Genomic DNA, 20,494 nt, shown 5'->3' with positions numbered 1-20,494 from the left:
TTTTCTATTTGAATCCCATTTTCCTTTTTAGACAAAGGAACAGAACAAGGCTATTCACCTCCTTGAGCGTATTCCGTCATTAAATTAGATAATGGTTGACCTGAACTCTGTTTTCACCTCCAATCTATATCCCTGACTAAAGAAAAAAATCCCTCAGCCTCGTCCTTGAGGTTCCAATCTCCAGTGGGCCCAATGTATACTGACATTTGGGGAGATAATTTCATATTTCCACAAGCAATTACAATTTCCTCTATTACCTCTTCAGCTCCCAACTCCATTTCCCTCCATTAAAAGGATTCTTAAAGTTGATCTTTCAGTTATCTGTCCTTATGATTCCTTTTGGCATTTTTGGCATCCTTGAGTGAAATACCTTTTATTCTTTCATGGGATGTGAACATCACCAGCAAGGCTATTATTGATGCCCATCCCTAATTACCCTTTAAGTGAATGGCTTGTTGTGATTGGATTGAGTTTGGAATCACATGAAGGCCAGACCAGGTAAGGAGGGCAAATTTCCCTCGCTAAAGAGCATCGGTGAATCAGATACATTTTTAAAGACAATCAAAGATGGTTCCATATTCCATATTTATGAACTGAATGCTAATTAGTAACATGGTGAATGGTGTGCAAACTGCACAATAGAAAAGGGTCAGGCCATACAATGCTAAATAGCGGTGATGACCCACCTGCCTCAAGAAGTCCTTTAACAATCTAAATTATGATAAAAGATAAATTAATCTGTGTTCTCTTAAACTCCTGGGTTTGAGGGATGATCTAAATAAGTTGGTTAAATGATGAAGGGATACGAGAATTTGTGACTTAGTGGATAAACTGAGAACAAAGGCAATAAGATTAACATAAAGTCAAAGCCGTTTCGGAGTGAAGTCAGGAAGCATTTATTTTTCAGACTAAGGCTACAATTGGAGTGAGAACATGGAAAACACAATTTTAAAATAATTAAAATGACTTTTTATTATGACTTTGCATTGTTTATCCCTGTTTTATGTTTCAGATAAATATTTATGCCTCCTAGTGGTTTCTACTTTCATGTTCTTCCATAATCCAGAAAAGTATGAAATTTAGAAATATCTTGTACCTAAGTGTTGCAGATTGGAGCAGTTCCCGTGGATTATATGACAGTTGTTCAAAAATAAGAAGTACAATGAGAACACCATCCACATTGGGCAATGCGAACGTGTATTGTTTAATGGCTAATGCTTGCTTTCTTATGCCTCAGGTACAAGCCATCATGATGCAGTTATTCATGAATCGAAAGAATCATCCTGAGATACGAATGTCTGCTTGTGCAATCTTCCTGTGCACCAAGCCACCTTTGAACTCCTTGTTAGTGCTGACTGATTCACTGCTAAAGGAGACCAATTTGCAAGTGGCGAGCTTTGCTTATTCACAGTTCAGATATCTGGCAAGGAGTTCACTCCCTTCTCTCAGGTCCCTGTAAGTGCACAGACCTTGGCTGGAATTTTAAGTCATTCAGAGTTTACTGAATATGATATTTTTATGGTTGTAATGTACCTTCTATTCACTTTAACAGAGCAGCTGGGTGCAATATAGCTGCAAAACTCCTAAGCCCCAAATTTGACCGACTTGGCCTAAGGTTCAGCAGGATGCTGCACCCGGACACATTCTGCTGTAAGTTTGTTGCCGGAAAGGTTTATCTCCCACTGAAGCAGATGCAGAATGAATTGACCATCCGAGAGACATAGGGTTTTGACAAGGAAGCATAGAAACTAGAAACATTGGTAGGCCATTCGACCCCTCAAGCCTGCTGTGCCATTTATTATAGTCATGGTTGATCATTGAGTTCAATACCCTAATTCCACCCTCCCCCCATTAAAGAGGCCATTCAGCCTATTGTATCCATCTAACCCAGTTTACCAACACTTGGCCTGCAGGCTTCTCTGCTCTGAAACTGGATTATGTCCACTGGCTCTCTTTTGTCTAATCATTACCTCCTCAAAGAACTCTAACAGATTTATCAGGCATGACCTCCCCTTGTCTCTGCCCTATTTTACCACACACTTCCAAGTACTCCGCAATCTCATCCTGAAAGATGGACTCTGAAACCTTCCTGTCTTCTGCCTCCCACCTTCCTTAAACAGGGGTGTTACCTTAACCAGTCTCCAATCCCTGATTCCAGTGATTCCTGAAAAATCATCACCAATGCTCTTACAATCACCTCAGCTATTTCCTTCAGATTCTGGAGTGTAGTCCATTTGGAGCAGGTGATGTATCCACCTTCAGACCTTTCAGCTTACCTTGTGCCATCTCTTTAATGATGGCCACTGCACTCACCTCTGTCCCTGACTCTCTTGAAGTTCTAGTGTGTTGCTGGTGTCTTCCCCTGTGAAAACTGATGCAAAGTACCAAATGAGTTGCCTCAGTTCTAGCAGTCCAATGCTCACTCTTGCCTCTGTCTTACCTTTATTTTAAAAAAAGTTTTTGCAGTCTTCCTTTATACTACTGGAAGGAATACTCTCATATTTTATCTTCTCCCCCAATTGGATTTTTAGTTATCCTCTGCAGGTTTTTAAAGCACTGCCAATCCTTTGGCTTCCCATTAATCTTTACCACATTGTCTGCTTTTTCTTTTTCCTCCCTTATTATGTTTCTTCTTCCTTGGGATGAGTTTCTGCTGCGCCTCCTGAACTACTCCCAGAAACTCCTGCCATTGCTGCTCTACCATCTTTCCTACTCAGCTCCCCTTCCAATCAACTCTGGCCAGCTCCTCCCTCACGTCTCCCTCATAGTTACCTACACTCAACTATAATACTGATAACTATAATACTGATTCATTTGATTCCACCTTCTCCCTCTCAAACTGCAGGGTTAATTCTGTCATATTATGATCACTCTCCCCTAGGACTTCCTTCACCTTAAGCTCCCTAATCAAATCTGCCTCATTACCTATTCCCCAATCCAGAATTGCCTGTTCTCTAGTGGGTGAGAGAAAGTGAGGACTGCAGATGCTGGAGATCAAAATCGAAAAGTGCGGTGCTGGAAAGGCACAACAGGCCTGGCATCTGAGGAGCAGGCATTAGCCCTTCATCAGGAATGTGTTTATGTGGAGGGGGAAGGGGACTGAGAGATAAATAGGAGGGTGTGACTGGTGCTGGGGAGAAGGTAGCTGGGAAGGCGATAGGTCAATGCAGTGGGGGCCGATGATATTAGGTCAGAGTAGAGGGTGGAGCTGATAGGTGGGAAGGAAGATTGACAGGTGAAGCAGGTCAAGAGATGGCGCCGAGTTGGAAGGTAACAAGCTGCTCCAAAAAAACCATCTCATAGAAAATCTGTGGGTTCCTTTCCTTGAGGTCGGCGACTAACCTGATTTTCCCAGTCCGCCTGCATGTCGAAGACCTCCATGGTTATTGTTATAGTGCTTCCTTATAGGCTTTTTCCATCTCCAGGTTTATTTTCTGCCCCACATCCTGACCACTGTTAGGAGGCCTGTACATAACTCCCAACAGGGTGTTTTTTCCCTTTGTGGTTCCTCAACTCCACCATATGCATTTTACACCTTCCAACTTTGCTTTGCTTCTTGCTATTGATTTAATTTTATTTCTTACTAATGAGGCACCCCCTCCCCTCTGACCATTGGCCTGTCCTTTTGACAGGCTGTGTATCCTTAGATATTTAGTTCCCAGCCATGATCTTTGCAGCCACGTCTCTGTGATACCACAACGTGATTGACCTTGTTTGGATACCGTGTATATTTAACTTCAACACCCTCAGCTCTTGACTGCTCCCCTTCTCATAATCATCCCCTTCTCTGCTGTGCCTGAAGTTAGATTCCCCTTTCCATATCCTCTGCCCTATTACTTGGTCTGGAAAATTTAAAAATCCTCTGCTGAGCTGTCCAGCACTTTATTTTTTCCATACTTTTCTCTATGACTGGCCCCTACTATTTAGTTTCAACCTCCTTTGAAGCATTTTGGAGTGACATTCCCCCTGCATTGTGGAGTGTGTGAGTAATTTCTTTAAAAGCACTGATATCAAAATTGTGTGGTGTGGCCACACCTGTGCAATGATTTCAAGGGACTAACGTGGGTGCAAGATTAAGATGTGGCACAAGAGGAAAGTTATTCCATTAAAGGTGCTAGAAAAATGTAAGATGTTATGCTTTGTTTTTCTCAATGAGATATTTGAGCGACTGGGTGATTTGCTGCCTGTTTCTGATGCAGATAAGCTGATGTCAGGAGTATCTGCAAAAGCCATTCTACTGAATAATGCTGGGACTCCCATCCCAACAGTAGCAGCAGCCAAAATCACAGGTCATACATTGGGATCTTCTGCGAATCTGGCAGAGGTAACGTACCTCCAGCTGTGAAACTCCAACTGATGTGGAAGTTTGTCTTCTCCGCAAATTCATCTTGTGTATGTGCGGATTGTTCCAATGCTTTCCTTGTCTGTTTTACACAAGGTCAGCTTTCGAATGGAAGGCCTTCAAGAGGTCATCATGAAAACCCTTGCACCAGTCAGAGGAGCGCCCGATCTCAAGCAAATTCAACGTATCTTAAATAAGGTAACATTAAGTTAACACCAGCAGTAATATCATCACAGAGAAATCAGCAGGGTCACACAGTAACAATGGAGAAAAAGAGCAAGGTTACAGATGGATGACTCTGTCAAACTTGCAAGGTATTAGAGATTCTATCATTTATTAGCAATTGCAGATTCAGATTTTAAAACAGAGAACAAAATTGTTGGAATGTTATAGGATTCTCTTCAGTTTCCTGTCCAAAGGTCTGACACACAATGCCACCTTGAGGAGACAACACCAAATCCATTCCAGACAGAGCAGAGATTGAACCCCATGCTGTCAGCACTAATCTGATTCCCATTGGCTACTTCAGCTGTGCTCTATGCCCCTGAGAAAGATACCTGACTAACCTATCCCACTCCTCAAGCACTTCTTCATTTTTAAATCTATTTTGAGGCACATCAAAATCCACATCATCTGGATTTGATTCCTCACTCTGCAGGGCAGTAACTAACACCTGTTTCTCCAGTTTTTTCCCTCTGGTATAATATAATTTCAACATGTTTAGATGACATACCCAATACCTTATTTTTCTGTCTGGCATCTTTATTAAGTTCATCTGACTCAACTTTTTCTCAATTTGAAATGAACTAGTAAACCTGGCTTTGAAGGGATCTCCTATCACTGGTGACAGTACTCACACGTCATCCCCTCGGGAAAATGTCTGAGGCTCAGGGCTTTTATCTGTTACCTGCCCCATTTTATACTATATCTTCTTTAGATGCTGTTTAGCTAATTCACCTACTCAATTTAGTCGCTCCCTCACCTCCAATAAATAATCTAAGTGTGAAATCTCCAAGTTTGGTCCTGTCAATTTTTCTTAAGTTAATTTCAAAGGGCCTCTCACTTCATGCCTGAATATTAATTTGAAGGGAGTGGACTGAGTGCATTAGTTTGGGGCATCTCTAATGGCAAACAATATGAATGTTTAAATCATTCCAATCTTTATCCCAATCAACATGGTCTTCAGGGTCTGATGCCATCTTTCTAAAGCTCCCTGGAATTCAGGATGACATGCACTGGATTTAAAATGCTGTATACCTGAGCTATCCATAACCTCCTTGAACAGCGTCACAGTAAAATTTGATCCTTGGTCCAACTGAATCTCTCCGGGTAGCCCATACTGTGTGAAGAAAGGTGCTAACTCCTCTATCTTCTTTTTTGCCTTGATACTCCATAGTGGAACTGCCTCCAGAAATCTGGTAGACACATCTATTATGGTTAACAAGTGCTGGCTCCCACTTTTAGTTCTTGGGAGGCGACCTACACAATCAATTATAACCCATGTGAAAGGTTCTTCAAATGTGGGAATTGGCAGCAAAGGGGCTGGTTTTCTTACCGCCTGTGGCTAACCTACAATTTGGGGCATGTATGAGCGTACGGCAAAAGTTAACCACATTCTTGTGCATTCCAGGCCAATAAAAATGTTTTTGTACCTTAGCCTGAGTCTCTCCTACCCCTAGGTGACCTCCTACAGGTAGCTCATGTGCTACCTGTAACACTTCCTGTCTGTATGCTACCGGCAACACAATCGGGTGTACTTCGGCCCATTTCTCCTCTGCACTAATCTGCCATGGTCTCCATTTCCATCTGAGGATTCTATCTTTCAGAAAATAACCTTCTGGAATATTCTCTGCCTCCTTTTCAGAGTACACATCCACAGGTATATCTTTTATCATCTTATCTTTCTGTTGCAAGTCTCTTAGCCTTTCAGGACTGAACACTTCTGCCTGTTCAGGTTTTCCTGCACCATTACATCAAACAGGGTGTCCGCTAAATGAACCTCAACTCCTTCATCTTTCTCTTTACTTTTCACTTCGTGCTGTGACTTTGAAAGAGGGATCTGGTTACTACACAGTCTGGGAAAATACCAGGATATTTCTATTTTAACTCCTCAGTTTTTTGGTCTTAAGTAACAACAACAAGGGGTGTCACTCCCACCTTGGATCCTGCTAAATCATTCCCAAAAACAAACCAAATCCCTGGAACTGACATTCTATCAATCAATCCCACTATAAACCTCCCCAGTATTGAGTTGGCACTCCATCCCAATCTTACATAGGGGAATGCTAAATTTCTGTCCCACAAATTGCCACATTCTTGAGGAACAGATCAGAAAGAGTGCATATTCGCTCATCTCTTACTATCAGTGACTGGTTAGATCATGTATCTCTCAAAATTATAACTTCTTGTCCTTCTCCCCCTGTTTTTTCTGAGTAAACTTTACCCACAGAGGCAAATTCTTTGTAGAGATCAGGTACTAACTCCATACCCAGCCCTGGCCTAGGCTGTGCACTCTCCTGCAGCTCCTCAGCTCTTCTTGGGGTCTCCTTTACTACCTTCACTAAGGCCACTGGCTTAGCTTCTTTTACCACATCTTTACCCACAATGCCTTTCTTTAACAACCAGCACTGTGTTTTTACGTGTCCCACTTAACCCCAGTGCAAACACCTGAGGCCTTTCACCTCCTGCCCACCCTCTTTGGCTTCTTTTTTTATGCTGTGGTAAACTCTTACCAGTGCTCTCTACTCTTGGTTTCATAGTGTAGGATCTCCCTTCTCCCAACTTCTATCCCTCACAGGACAAAATTCTAGCTGGAAGCTTGTCTTATGCACAACATGTGTTCATCTGCTAATTCTGCCGCCCTTCTCACTTCCTGAACTTTCCGTTCCTCCACTTGAATCCTTACCATCTCTGGAAGTGAGATTTAAACTCCTCCAGCAGAATAATCTCTCATAGAGCCTCAAAGGTCCTATCTATCATTAAAGCACACGCCATCGATCAAAATGACTATGTTTAATTCTTTCAAACTCAACATAGTCTGACGTTGTTCCTTTCTTGTGTTTCTGAACCGCTGTCTATGTGCTTCTGGTACCAATTCATAAACACTTAAAATAGTCTGTTTAACCTCTTCATAATCTCTTGATCCCTCATCTGACAGCACGGTTAATACCTCATTAGCTCTACCTAGCAGTTTAGTCTGAACTAGCATTACCCATAAATTATCAGACCATTCCATCTGCCTGGCCAATTTTTCAAATGAAATAAAGAGGAGTTCAACAACTTTCTCATCAAAATGTGGCAGAGTTTTAACATATTTGTATATATCACACCTTCTCTTTTAATCTCCATCCTGTTAACTTGATTTGGCTGACTAAGTCGCAACTTCTCAAGTTCAAATTGTCTCTCTTTTTGCTCAGCTTAGAATTTTCTCTCTCTTTTTTCTCTCTCCCTCTTTCTCTCTCCCTTTCTCCTCTCTCTTTGCTCAGTTAAGAACCTTTTCTCTCCTTCTCTTCTTCCTCTCTTTCCATCTCATGTCTCTCTCTCTCTTTCTCTTTCTCTCTCCCTCTCTTTCTTCTCTCTCTTTCCCTTTCTCTCTCCCTCTCTCTTTCTTCTCTCTCTCTCTCTCTCTCTCTTTGTTTATCTTCTAACTCCATTTTCCTCATTACAATTTAGGTTTTTCTACTTCTATTCACTCGTCTGTTTCACTGACACACTTAAGTGTTTGACTAATTCCCTTACAATTTCAGCTTTACTTTTGTCCTTGGTTAAACTCAAATCTAATTTCTTTGCTAATTCTAAAAGTATGGCCTTTTTCTTTCCTTCTAAACTTTCTTGGCAAATTTGAGAACCATCTTCAAATCCTAGAATCTCTTTCACAATTTTAAGAGCCATTTCTCTCACTTTTAATGTAATCAACCACAAGTCAGTGAAACTAAACAAATTGCCTCACCTAAGTTTTATTTAAAGATCCAGGACACTAACCTGTAAGTGTTTAAACCTGTTGGAATTTTTCATACCCCGAAATCTTTTCAAATTTGTCTAAAACAGTTCAAATCCTGACGATGAGCCCCAAAACTATTACGACATGGGGTAAACACTCCTGCTTAATTTAAACCAGCAACACAGAAAAGATTTAGCTCTTGCGTTAATCTGTGAAATCGGAGAGGCCAAGAACTATTGAAAATAAAACTTAACAACTTTATTTCTTAAAGTATAACAGAGAATAATTAGCTAACAACTACTTACAACTCCTTCCTCTAATCTATCTTTTACTTTCCCCTCTGCAATACTAGTCCGATAAAAATCCCGATTAAGATTTATAAAACAAAATTTATTCCTGATGAAGGGCTTATGCCCGAAACGTCAAATTTCCTGTTCCTTGGATGCTGCCTGACCTGCTGCACTTTTCCAGCAACACATTTTCAGCTTAGCTCAAAACCAGGCAGGTTTCGGTTCTACTCTGTATTCCTGTCTTCTTTTCTTCTTTTTGGGGATTCTGCTTCACAGGTCACTGATCGATAAAGGTACCTTTAAGAGAGATTTTTTTCAGGCAGTCTTTACATGCTGGTGACTTGGCAGTTCTCCTCCAAACTGTTCAATTTTCCCCAGTCTGAACCCCCACAAGCATAGCATTGACTTTGGCTTTTAAGATTGTCAATATACTAAATTCAAAATTGATTGGAATTTGGTATTTTTGGGGGATAATTTAAACCAATTGGCCTAATTCGAATCTTTTTTTTATCTCCAGGCAACCAGCTACCCTAGCGTTGGACCCAGTGTTACATTGTTACCTTATTCAGAATACTTGGTGCTGTCAGGTAGTTAGCTAGCTTTTAACTCTCTTAAAGGTACAGTGCACCCACACCTTCGTAACAAACTGGAAATTCTGGTCCAGAGATAAAGATGCTTGAGGTGTCTTACAAGCCTGTCTGGTGCGGAAGGTAAACACTGATAAAGGAAATAATGGTGGAAGGAAAATGAAAGTGGTAATTGGACAATAAATAAATAAAAGATGGGTCCAATGGAGGCATCAATAACATCATTGAATCTCTACAGCATGGCCATTCAGACCACATAGCTACCCAGACACTCCAAAGAGCACCCCCCAATGACACCTCCCCCTTACATTTCTCAACCATCTAGCCTGCACACTGTGGGCAAGTTAACTTGGCCAATCACATCTGCACATCTTTGGACTGTGGGAGGAAACCCGCACAGACACCGAGAGAATATACAACCTCCATATAGGCAGTCACCCGAAGGTGGAATCAAACCCCGGGCCCTGGCACTGTGAGGTAGCAGTACTAACAACTGAGCCACTCCTCAGAATCATTACAATACAGAAGGTGGCCATTCAGCCCATCATGTCTGCACTAGATCTCTGTACATTTTAACATAGTGCCAATGTCCTGCATTTTCCTCATAACTCCTGCACATTGTTTCTGTATAAACAGGACTGAGACTGACCGACAATGCTGATGACTCAATATTTTAACTAAAGTTTTGGAGAATGATTACTACTGCATTTTTTTTCACTCGACATAACATTCTTTTTCAGTTCCCAGATTGGAAATCTTTGCCTGAAAAAGTCCCTCTGGCTTCAGCATACCTGAAAGTGTTTGACCAAGAGATAGCCTTTGTGGAGTTCAAAAGGAATGACATTGAGAAAGCCATTCAAGTAAGGGTGAATCATAGCAAATTTACAACTTCTGAATGTAGGATTGCATTCGCCTGAGCTGCTCTGAGGGTAATTTTTCTGGGTGAAAGTGAGGACTGCAGATGCTGGAGATTAGACTCAAGAGTATGGTGCTAGAAAATCACAGCAGGTCAGGCAGCATCTGAGGAGCAGGAAAATCAACGTTTCAGGCAAAAGCCCTTCATCAGGAATGAGGCTGGGAGCCTTGGGGTGGAGAGATAAATGGGAGGGGGGGGGGTGGGGCCGGGAGAAGGTAGCAAAGAATACAACAGGTGGATGGAGGTGGGGGTAAAGGTGATAGGTCAGAGGGGAGGGTGGAGTGGATAGGTGGGAAGGAAGATTGACAGGTGGGATAGGTCATGAGGATGGTGATGAGCTGGAAGATTGGAACTGGGATAAGGTGGGGGGAGGGCAAATGAGGAAAGTGGGTGAAATCCACATTAATGCCCTGGGGTTGGAGGGTCCTGAGACAGAAGATGAGGCATTCTTCCTTCAGGCATCGGGTGGTTTGGGAGTGGTGGTGAGGAGGCCCAGGACCTGCATGCCCTTGGCGGAGTGGGAGGAGGAGTTGAAGTGTTTGGCCACGAGGTGGTGGAGTTGGTTGGTTGGGGTGTCTGAGGTAATTTTTCTGGGCAGGTACCAGTCACATAAAAGGCTTTACTTCTTTTCTCAGTCAGTCACTGATGCCCAGGGGAAACGCAGCACATTGGCGAAGTTGGTATCACGACTGCAGAATCCAGTTGAGTTGCACCCTGAAGCAGCCTTAATGAGCGCCGAGCTGAGACAGTTTGTCCCCACTTGTGTGGGTTTGGCCATGGAATTCTCCTTCATTTCAGCGGCAGCAGCAAGAGCCAATATCAATGGTAAGACCTTATCAGTGATTTCCGTTCTTTCACAGGCACATGAGGAAAGACTGGATGGACTGGGCTTGTACTCGCTGGAGAATTTAAAAGTATTGGGGGAGGGTCTCATAGAAACATATACAATCCTGATGGGACTGGACATCAGATGTGGGAAGAATGTTCCCGATGTTGGGCAAGTCCAGAACTAGGGGGTCACAATTTAAGAATAAGGGGTGAACCATTCAGGACTGAGATAAGGAAGAATTTCTTCACTCAGAGAGTTGTGAACCTATGGAACTCTCTCCCACAGGAAGCTGTTGGGGGCCAGTTCATTAGATATATTCTAGAGGGAGCTGGATGTGCCTTTGTGGCTAAAGGGTTCAAAGAGTATGGGCAAGGGCAAGAATGGGATATTGAGATTGCATGATCAGCCATGATTGTATTGAATGGTGGAGCGGGCTTGAAGGGCTGAACAGCCTACTCCTGCACCGATTTTCTATGTTTCTGAAATGTTTTGACCGTGTGCATTCAGCTTAATCTTTCTGGGCAAGTAGACAACTCACCAATCGCTCCACAGTGGCATTGTAGCTGTATTACTGGCCTAGTAATCCATTGGAGTCATTGTGGAGGTGATGGCCTAGTGGTATTATCATTGAGCTGTTAATGCAAAAACTCAGTTGAAGACCTGCATTTGAATCCTATCATGGCAACGGATGGAATGTAAATCCAATTTTTTAAAAAAAATCTGGTATTATGTCTTGTGAGTGACTGGCCTTGACATCAAGGCGGTTCAAGTGTGGAATGGTGAAGCACTGGGAAAATTGAAGCCACTGGGTTTCACGTGGATAAATCTCCACCAGCTGAAATCATACTTAGCACAAAGAATAATGGGTCTGATTGTTTGAGATGAATCACTCAGTGGTTAGCACTGCTGCCTCATAGCCCCAGGGACCCAGGTTCAATTCCAGCCTCGGGTGACTGTCTGCATGGAGTTTGCACATTCTCCCCATGTCTGTGTCGGTTTCCTCCCACAGTCCGAAGATGTGCAGGTTGTGTGAATTGGCCGTGCTAAATTGCCCGTAGTGTTCAGGAATGTGGAGGTTAGGTGCATTAGTCAGGGGAAATGTAGAGTAGGGGAATGGGTCTGGATGGGATACTCTTCAGAGGGTTGGTGTAGATTTGTTGGGCCGAAGGGTCTGTTTCCACACTGTACGGATTCTATGCTCTCTTTAGGGTAAAATGCTTTTCCCACTGCCTTCAGCTGTTTTTTTTTAAATTCAATCATTGGGTATGGGTATCATTGGCTAGACCACCATTTATTGCCTATCCCTAGTCAACCACATTGTTGTGGGTCTGGAGTCACATGTAGGCCACAGTGAGTAAAGATGGCAGTTTCCTTCTGTGAAGAGCATTAGTCAACCAGTTACGATCTCCCCTAGCAACAATTATCATTAGATTCTTAATTCCAGAGTTTCATTTAAATTGAATTCAATTTCCATCATTTGCTATTGTGGGATTTGAACCCAGATTCATAGAACGTTACTTAGGTCTCTGGATTAATAGCCTAGTGATAACACCATGACGCCATCACATCCCACATTATAATGAGTACTGTCATCACCAAGCTCTTTCTGAGGATGCAATACATTCACTGATGATGATGATGATGCGATGTTAAGTACCATTCACAACCCCTCAGGTACTGAGGCACTATGTATCTGCACACAGCAAGATCTGGGAAATGTCCAAGCTTTGGTTGATAAATAACAAATATTTGCCTCACATAATTGCCAGACAATGATTACCTACAACAACATTAAAATTAAAATTCTAACAGGACTCAACAGGGTAAACACAGGAAGGATGTACCTGATGACAAGGAAGTACACAACCAGAAGTTACAGCTTAAGGATAGGGGTAGGCCATTTTGGTCTGAAATGAGGAGAAATCTCCTCACCCAGAGAATGTGGGAGCCTGTGGAATTCTCCGCCATAGAAAATGGTTGAGGCCAAAACATTGAATGCTTTCAAGAAAGAGGATTGATGACAGCAGAGTGGTAGATGTGGTCTATATGGACTTCAGTAAGGTGTTCGACAAGGTTCCCCATGGGACACTGGTTAGCAAGGTTAGATCTCATGGAATATAGGGAGAATATAGGTGGCATGGTGGCACAGTGGTTAGCACTACCGCCTTACAGCGCCAGAGACCCAGGTTCAATTCCTGTGTCAGGCAACTGTCTGTGTGGAGCTTGCACGTTCTCCCTGTGTCTGTGTGGGTTTCCTCCCACAGTCCAAAGGTGTGCAGGTTAGGTGAATTGACCATGCTAAAATTGCCTGTAGTGATAGGTGAAGGGGTAAATGTAGGAGAATGAGTCTGGGTGGATTGCTCTTCGGAGAGTTGGTGTGGACTTGTTGGGCTAAAGGGCATGTTTCTACACTGTAAGTAATCTTAAAAAAAGCTAGCCATTTGGATACAGAACTGGCTCAAAGGTAGAAGACCGAGGGTGGTGGTGGTGGAGGGTTGTTTTTCAGACTGGAGGCCTGTGGACTGCTACAAGGATCGGTGCTGGGCCTTCTACTTTTCCTCATTTACATAAATGATTTGGATGTGAATATAAGAGGTACAGTTAGCAAGTTTGCAGTTGACACCAAACTTGGAGGTGTAGTGGACAGCGAAGAAGGTTACCTCAGACTACAACGGGATCTTGATCAGATGGACCAATGGGCTGAGAAGTGGCAGATGGAGTTTAATTTAGATAAATCTGAGGTGCTGCATTTTGGGAAAGCAAACCTTAGCAGGACTTATACACTTAATGGTAAGGTCCTGAGGAGAGTTGCTGAACAAAAGGACTTTGGAGTGCAGGTTCATAGCTCCTTGAAAGTGGAGTCGCAGGTAGATAGGATATTGACGAAGGTGTTTGGTATGCTTTCCTTTATTGGTCAGAGTATTGAGTACAGGAGTTGGGAGGTCATGTTGCAGCTGTACAGGATGTCAGTTAGGCCATTTTTGGAATTTTGCGTGCAACTTTGGTCTCCTTCCTATTGGAAAGATGTTGCAAAACTTGAAAGGATTCAGAAAAAATTTACAAGGATGTTGCCAGTGTTGGAGGATTTGAGCTACAGAGAGAGGCTGAACAGGCTGGAGCTGTTTTCCTTGCAGCGTCGAAGGTTGAGGGGTGAACTTATAGAGGTTTATTAACTCATGGTGGGGGAGAGGGGGCAGATAGGCTAAATTGACAAAGTCTCTTCCCTCGGGTGCGCGAGTCCAGAACTAGAGGGCATAGGTTTAGGGTGAGAGGGGAAAGATATAAAAGAGACCTGAGGGGCAACTTTTTCATGCAGAGGATGGTACATGTACGGAATGAACTGGCAGAGGAAGTGGTGGAAGCTGGTACCACTGTAACATTTAAAAGACATTTGGATGTGAATATGAATAGGAAGGGTTTGGAGGGATGTGGGCCAGATACTGGTAGGTGGGATTAGACTGTGTTGGGATATCTGGTCAGCATGGACGAGTTGAACCAAAGGGTCTGTTTCCATACTGTACATCTCTATGACTCTATGACTTTAAGGAGTTGGATATTGTTGGTTGGCACAGTGGTTAGCACTGCTGCCTCGCAGTGCCAGAGACCCGGGTTCAAATCCCGCCTCAGGCGACTGACTGTGTGGAGTTTGCACATTCTCGCCATGTTTGTGTGGGTTTCCTCCGGGTGCTCTGGTTTCCTCCCACTAATATGCAGGTTAGGTGAATTGGCCATTCCAAATTGCCCGTAGCGTTAGGTGTAGGGGAATAGGTCTGAATGGGTGGCGGGTTGGTGTGGACTTGTTGGGCTGAAGGGCCTGTTTCCACACTGTAACTAATGTATTTGTTCTTAGGACTGAAGAGATCAAAGGGTAAGAAAGAGGATGCAGGAATAGGAGATTGAGTTGGATGATCAGTCAGGTTCGTAATGAATGGTAGAACAACCTCAAAGGGCTGAACGGCCTCCTCCTGCTCCTAATTTCTTTGTCTCTACTTAAAAGAGAAGATTTAACGCTATACTTTTAACAGTCAACATCATTATCATTGCTGAATCTCACACCATCAATATTTTTTGGATGCTGGAAGGGAGAAGGTTGTCCTTGGACAGAAAGCTAACTGGACCTGGCATATGAATACTGAGTGAAAACAGGTCAGAGACTGGGAAGTCTACAATGAGTAACCAATCTCTAACTCTGAATTGGCAAGGTGGCTTTATGGTTAGTGCTGCTGCCTTACAAGTACCAGGGACCTGGGTTCAATCTCAGCCTCAGGCAACTGTATGTGTGGTGTTTGCACGTGATCCCTGTCTCTGTGTGAATTCCCCTCCAGGTGCTCTGGTTTCCTTCCACAGTCCAAAGATGTGCAGGTTTGGTTGATTGTCCATGGGAAATTGTCCCATAATGTGCAGATTAGCCATGGTAACTGCAGGATTGTTGGTATAGGGTTTGGTGGGATGCTCTGTGGAGGGTTGGTGCAGTACTCATTGGGTGAAATGGCCTCTTTCTGCACTGTAGGGTTTCTATGATTCTCAAATATCTGTCTACAAAGTGCAAGTAATGGAATATCCTCCAATTATTGCAAGTTGCCACAGGCTCAGAATACCATAGACACATCTCTCATTAGGCAGAGAGGCGCACAATTGGTGGTGAGTTTATTCCAAAAATCAGCACAGTTCAGGTTGAGAAGGTGGGGTCTTCATGGTGACTGGGAATTGTACCCTCTCTAGCTGGCGGAGCTAACCAACTCCAACTTGATGATCCTGTTCAATGGTGAAGCCAGCTTGAGGGGACAACTGACCCCTCCCACCTTTGTTTTCTTATATTCTAAAGGATGTCATTTGTTTTAAATAGAAACATGAGTGAAATCACGGGCAAAGAATGTAATTATGACTGACATTTCTCACTCCCTTTCTCAAACAGTTGATGCGCGCATCCCTTCCTCCATCTCATCCTTTTCTCAATTGCTCAACACTGATATTCAGCTGAACGTTCAGCTGAACCCAAGGTAGGCTTTTCAAACTTTCTCTCCAAGGTGATCTTAGATTCCAAAGCTTTAACATCATACATTTTACTTGAAGAATTGTTATTCACTAAAGTGATCTTATACCTTATAGCCATTGTTTCCAGCGCTGGTCCAATTTACTGTTTCTCTGTTTGCTCTCAGTGTGGCTGTACATAGCAAAGCCATAATGGGAATAAATACTCCCTTCATCCAGTCTGGTTTAGAACTTGATGCAAAACTTTATTCTGCGTTTTCTGTGGACGTAACAGCGAATGTGAACATAAAAGAAAGAAATTTGAAAATTGACACTGCACCAGTTGAACAAGAAAATGAAATCATGTCTTTCAGGTAATGAATACTGCATTTATTTTTCTCTAATTGTCTTCCATTCCTCCGCTAGGGAGGGAGGTTGTGTCTCAACTGAGGATGCAAAGGGAGGTTTGTGTTACTATACAACAGCTAGAAGCCCTAGGGTGAAGGGTGTACAGGTCAATTAATTTTAAAATCTCATCCATCTTTTCCAATTCCTCTATGATCCCACTCCTTACTATTTCTAACCTCTTCCAAACCACCACCTTCAGAGATCTCTGTGCTCATCCAACTCCTGTTGCTCTCCGATTGGTGGATTTGCCTGCAACTATTGAGGTCCTAACCTCTGGAATTCCCTCCCTTGGGCAGAATTTAATGCCCTCCCCTCATGGCAAATTTGAAGGTGAATGGGGCATTATCTGGTCTCAAGGGTTTCGGGTGGGGACCCTGTTGAGCTCTTGTCTAACGTCTATGGTGATTGGCCTGAGGCACACCTGCCCATCCTGATACTGAGCAAGACCCTCAGATGGGCATACGATGACCGCGATTGCCCTGCCGTTATCCACCCAGCAGAAAGCTGGAAACATGGACCCTGTTGGGATTGCAAGTGAGTGTCCAGTGCAAATTGTCTTTTGGAAGGAGCCAACAGTGTAATGGTGTAGTGGCACCTGGTGGCCAACCTCTCTGACCCTTTTTACCAATCCTCCATCTCTCTGTCCAAGGGTCTGCCCCCGTGAATCCCTCTCCTGCCATCACTCACCTGTACTAGGGTTCCTATGTGACCCTGAGCCTCAAGTGGGTGCATTACTGGCAGCAGCCACCACTCACCTGCTGGCGCTGCTGAGCAATGAAGAACTGCTGGCCACCAGTTAGTCAACAGAAACCAAAAGAGAAAATGCTAGAAAATCTCAGCAGGTCTGGCAGCATTTGTAAGGAGAGAAAACAGCTGACCCTTTGTCAAAACTTTGTCCAGACCTGCTGAGATTTTCCAGCATTTTCTCTTTTGGTTTCAGATTCCAGCATCCGCAGTAATTTGCTTTTATCCAGTTGGTCAACAGATCTTGGTAAAGGGACAGGCATTCAACCCCTTAATGTTCTTGATATACAAATCACTGGACATCCCAAAAAAGAAGAGTGAACAGTGGAGCTCTTGCTAGGTCATCAGGGGTGAGACCATCGTCACTTTCAATAAATTCCCCCCTTATGTGGCCTTATTTCTGTTGTTACATTAAAATGACCCAGTAGGGTCCTTGCCAAGTTTAATTATGTTATTATGAAGTGGGATTGCTTTCTTGAAAAGGAGAAGGCTATGACAAGATCTGATAGATGTGACTTGACTATGATTACTAGCATAAAACTTTTAAGAAATCATATGAGACCCTTGGCCTGATAAGCAAAAACATGCAGAGTTCACATAATATGTTAAAAAGTCATAAATCAATGGCTAAGACCCAATTGATGTGTTATGGCCAGTTGTGGGTGTCACATTGCAGAAAAAGTATTAGACTGTTAGAGAAAACACAAAGGGATGGCCTAGGGTCAACCAGTTTAGTTAGCTGAAGAGACTGGTTAAGTAGTGATTATTCTCCTTAGAATAAAGGAGGTGGTTTGATCAGAGGTTCAAGGGGATTGTAGTTAAGTGGAGAGATTGGAGAGATTGGGGTTATTTTCTAGGATCAGAGAAGGCTGAGGGGTGACATGATTGAGGCATACAGAACTGTAAGGGATACACTCAGAGTAGACAGGAGGAACCTCCTTCCCTTGGCAGAGAGTTCAATAAACCAGGGGGTCATTGATTCAAACTAAATGGCAGAAGAATTATAGGGGACGTGAGGAAAAATATTTTTATGTAGAGGGTAGTAGGTGCCTGGAGTTTACAACCTGAGTTGATAGTGGAGGCAGAGACATTAAACTCTCTTTATAAAACATGATCTGCACCTTAAGTGCTGCAGACCCCAGGGCTATGGGCCATGTATTGAAAGGGCATCTGTGTGTTACTGGGTCAGCATGGACAAGATTGTCCGAATGGCCCCTTTTGTGCTGTGTCATTTCAATGATTCTATAGTTCGAAGTCAGGAAAGGTTCAATTGAATAAATATGGAGAAATTGATTGTAGTTGTACTGGGGCCAGTAGCCAGAGGATAGGGGGTTAACATGACAGGCAAAAGACCTATGGATAATACAAGGAAGCCTCAAATGTTTACAACGCCATTCGTTCAGATCCAGAAGGCATTGCCGGAAAGGGCGGTAGAAGCAAATTCAATCATAACTTTCAAAAGTAGGAGTTAGATAGATACTGGATGGGTAAATGTTACAGGAAAGAGCAGGGGAGTGGAGCTAATTGGATAACTGTTTTAAAGAGCCAAAATAAGTACAAAGTCAAAGAGATGTACAGCACAGAAACAGACCCTGCAGTCCAACACGTCCATGCCAACCAGGTATCCTAAATTAGGAGAAAGTGAGGACTGCAGATGCTGGAGATCAGAGCTGAAAAATGTGTTGCTGGAAAAGCGCAGCAGGTCAGGCAGCATCAAAGGAGCAGGAGAATCAACGTTTCGGGCATAAACCCTTCTTCAGGAATCCTTTTCCAGCAACACATTTTTCAGCTCAGGTATCCTAAATTAACCAAGTGCCATTTGCCAGCATTCGGCCATATCTCTCTAACTCCTTCCTATTCATATACCCATCCAGATGCCTTTTAATGTTATAATTGTACTAGCCTCTATCACTTTCTCTGGAACTTCACTTCATATACACATCACCCTCTGTATAAGAAAGTTGCCCCTTATATCTCTTTTAAAAGTTGCCTCTTTTAAATCTTACCCCTCTCACCTTAAACCTATGCCCTCTAGTTTTGCCCTCTCCTACCCTGGGGAAAGGACCCTGTCTATGTATCCTATTCATGTGCCTCATGATAAATCTCTATAAGGTCACCCCTCAGCCTCCAATGCTCCAGGGAAAACAGCTTTCAGCCTCTGTTTAAAGGTTAAACCCTCCAAAACTGGCAACGTCCTTGTAAATCTTTTTCTGAACAGTGGATGAAAAGATATCCTCTATACTTTATCATTTAGTGATTCTATTGTTGCTGTGGTGATGGCCTAGACTACGGTATTATGACTAGGTGATTGCTTCAGAAACCCATGATTTTGAGGTGCCAGTGTTGGACTGGGGTGGGCAAAGTTAAAAATCGCACAACACAAGGTTATAATCCAACAGGTTTATTTGGAAGCTCTAACTTTCGAGGCATTGCCTCTGATTAATCACTTAATGAAGGAGCTCCGAAAGCTAGTTCTTCCAAATAAACCGGTTGGACTATAACCTGGTGTTGTGTGATTTTTAACTCCAGAGACCCAGGTCATGTTCCAGGATCAGGGGGTTTCCTATTATGACAAATGATGGATCCAATAAAAATCTAGAATTAAGAGTCTAATGGTGATCTTGAAGCTATTGTTAATTGTCACAAAAAATCCAGCTGTTTCATTAATATTCTGAAAGGAAGGACGCTGCTGTGACTCCAGACCCCAATAATGTGGTTGATTCTTAACTGTTCTCTGTACAATTAGGGATGAGCAATAAATGCTGACCTAGTCAGTGAAGTCCACATCCTGTAGTGAATTAAAAAAGACTGATCAATGCCCTAATTGACTCACAGATCAGAAGTATTTGCTGTTTCAAGAAACATTGAGGATTTGTCTGCGGCAAAATCGGTGCTGATTTTACCTGACGCAGAAGAGCCAAGCATCACAAATCAAAAATTCCAGGCAACGTGGCGCAATCCAACAGATGTAAGTTTTCTTTTACATCCAGTAATGTGAAGCAAACGTGAAGGTAGGTGTCTACTACTGTTGACATCCACAGAACGGGGGCACAGTGGCACAGTGGTTAGTACTGCTTCCTCACTGCGCCAGAGACCCAGGTTCAATTCCCGCCTCAGGCGACTGTGTGGAATTTGCACATTCTCCCAGGGTCTGCGTGGGTTTCCTCCGGGTGCTCCGGTTTCCTCCCACAGTCCAAAAACAATGTGTAGGTGAGGTGAATTGGCCATGATAAATTGCACGTAGTGTTAGGTGAAGGGGTAAATGTAGGGGAATGGGTCTGGGTGGGTTGCAGGTCTGGGTGGGTTGCACTTCAGAGGGTCGATGTGGACCAACTTGTTGGGCCAAAGGGCCTGTTTCTACGCTGTAATCTAATCTAAACTGTGTCATACAAGGAGCCTCTTCAGAATAAAACAGTAATTTATTGTCACCTGTACTTCAAAAAAGAAATGTCGCCATATCTCATTTT

General features: G+C 43.1%; 1 protein-coding gene across 1 annotated transcript in view; it reads left to right on the top strand.

Annotated features, from left to right (window-relative positions):
• The window catches only part of LOC132818564 (vitellogenin-like), a 98,877-nt gene that overhangs the window by 37,909 nt on the left and 40,474 nt on the right, over nt 1-20,494 (top strand). The window contains exons 12-20 of the mRNA XM_060829621.1: nt 1,238-1,455; nt 1,553-1,650; nt 4,200-4,324; nt 4,439-4,540; nt 9,900-10,025; nt 10,711-10,900; nt 15,820-15,904; nt 16,064-16,249; nt 19,863-19,995. Of these exons, the coding sequence (XP_060685604.1) occupies nt 1,238-1,455; nt 1,553-1,650; nt 4,200-4,324; nt 4,439-4,540; nt 9,900-10,025; nt 10,711-10,900; nt 15,820-15,904; nt 16,064-16,249; nt 19,863-19,995 (1,263 nt within the window). The remainder of the gene's footprint in view (nt 1-1,237; nt 1,456-1,552; nt 1,651-4,199; nt 4,325-4,438; nt 4,541-9,899; nt 10,026-10,710; nt 10,901-15,819; nt 15,905-16,063; nt 16,250-19,862; nt 19,996-20,494) is intronic.

This window comes from Hemiscyllium ocellatum, chromosome 9 (assembly GCF_020745735.1).
Source record: "Hemiscyllium ocellatum isolate sHemOce1 chromosome 9, sHemOce1.pat.X.cur, whole genome shotgun sequence".
Lineage (NCBI taxonomy): Eukaryota > Metazoa > Chordata > Chondrichthyes > Orectolobiformes > Hemiscylliidae > Hemiscyllium > Hemiscyllium ocellatum.
The sequence above is the reverse complement of the archived record's forward strand: the minus strand, read 5'-3'. Positions and strand labels throughout refer to the sequence as shown.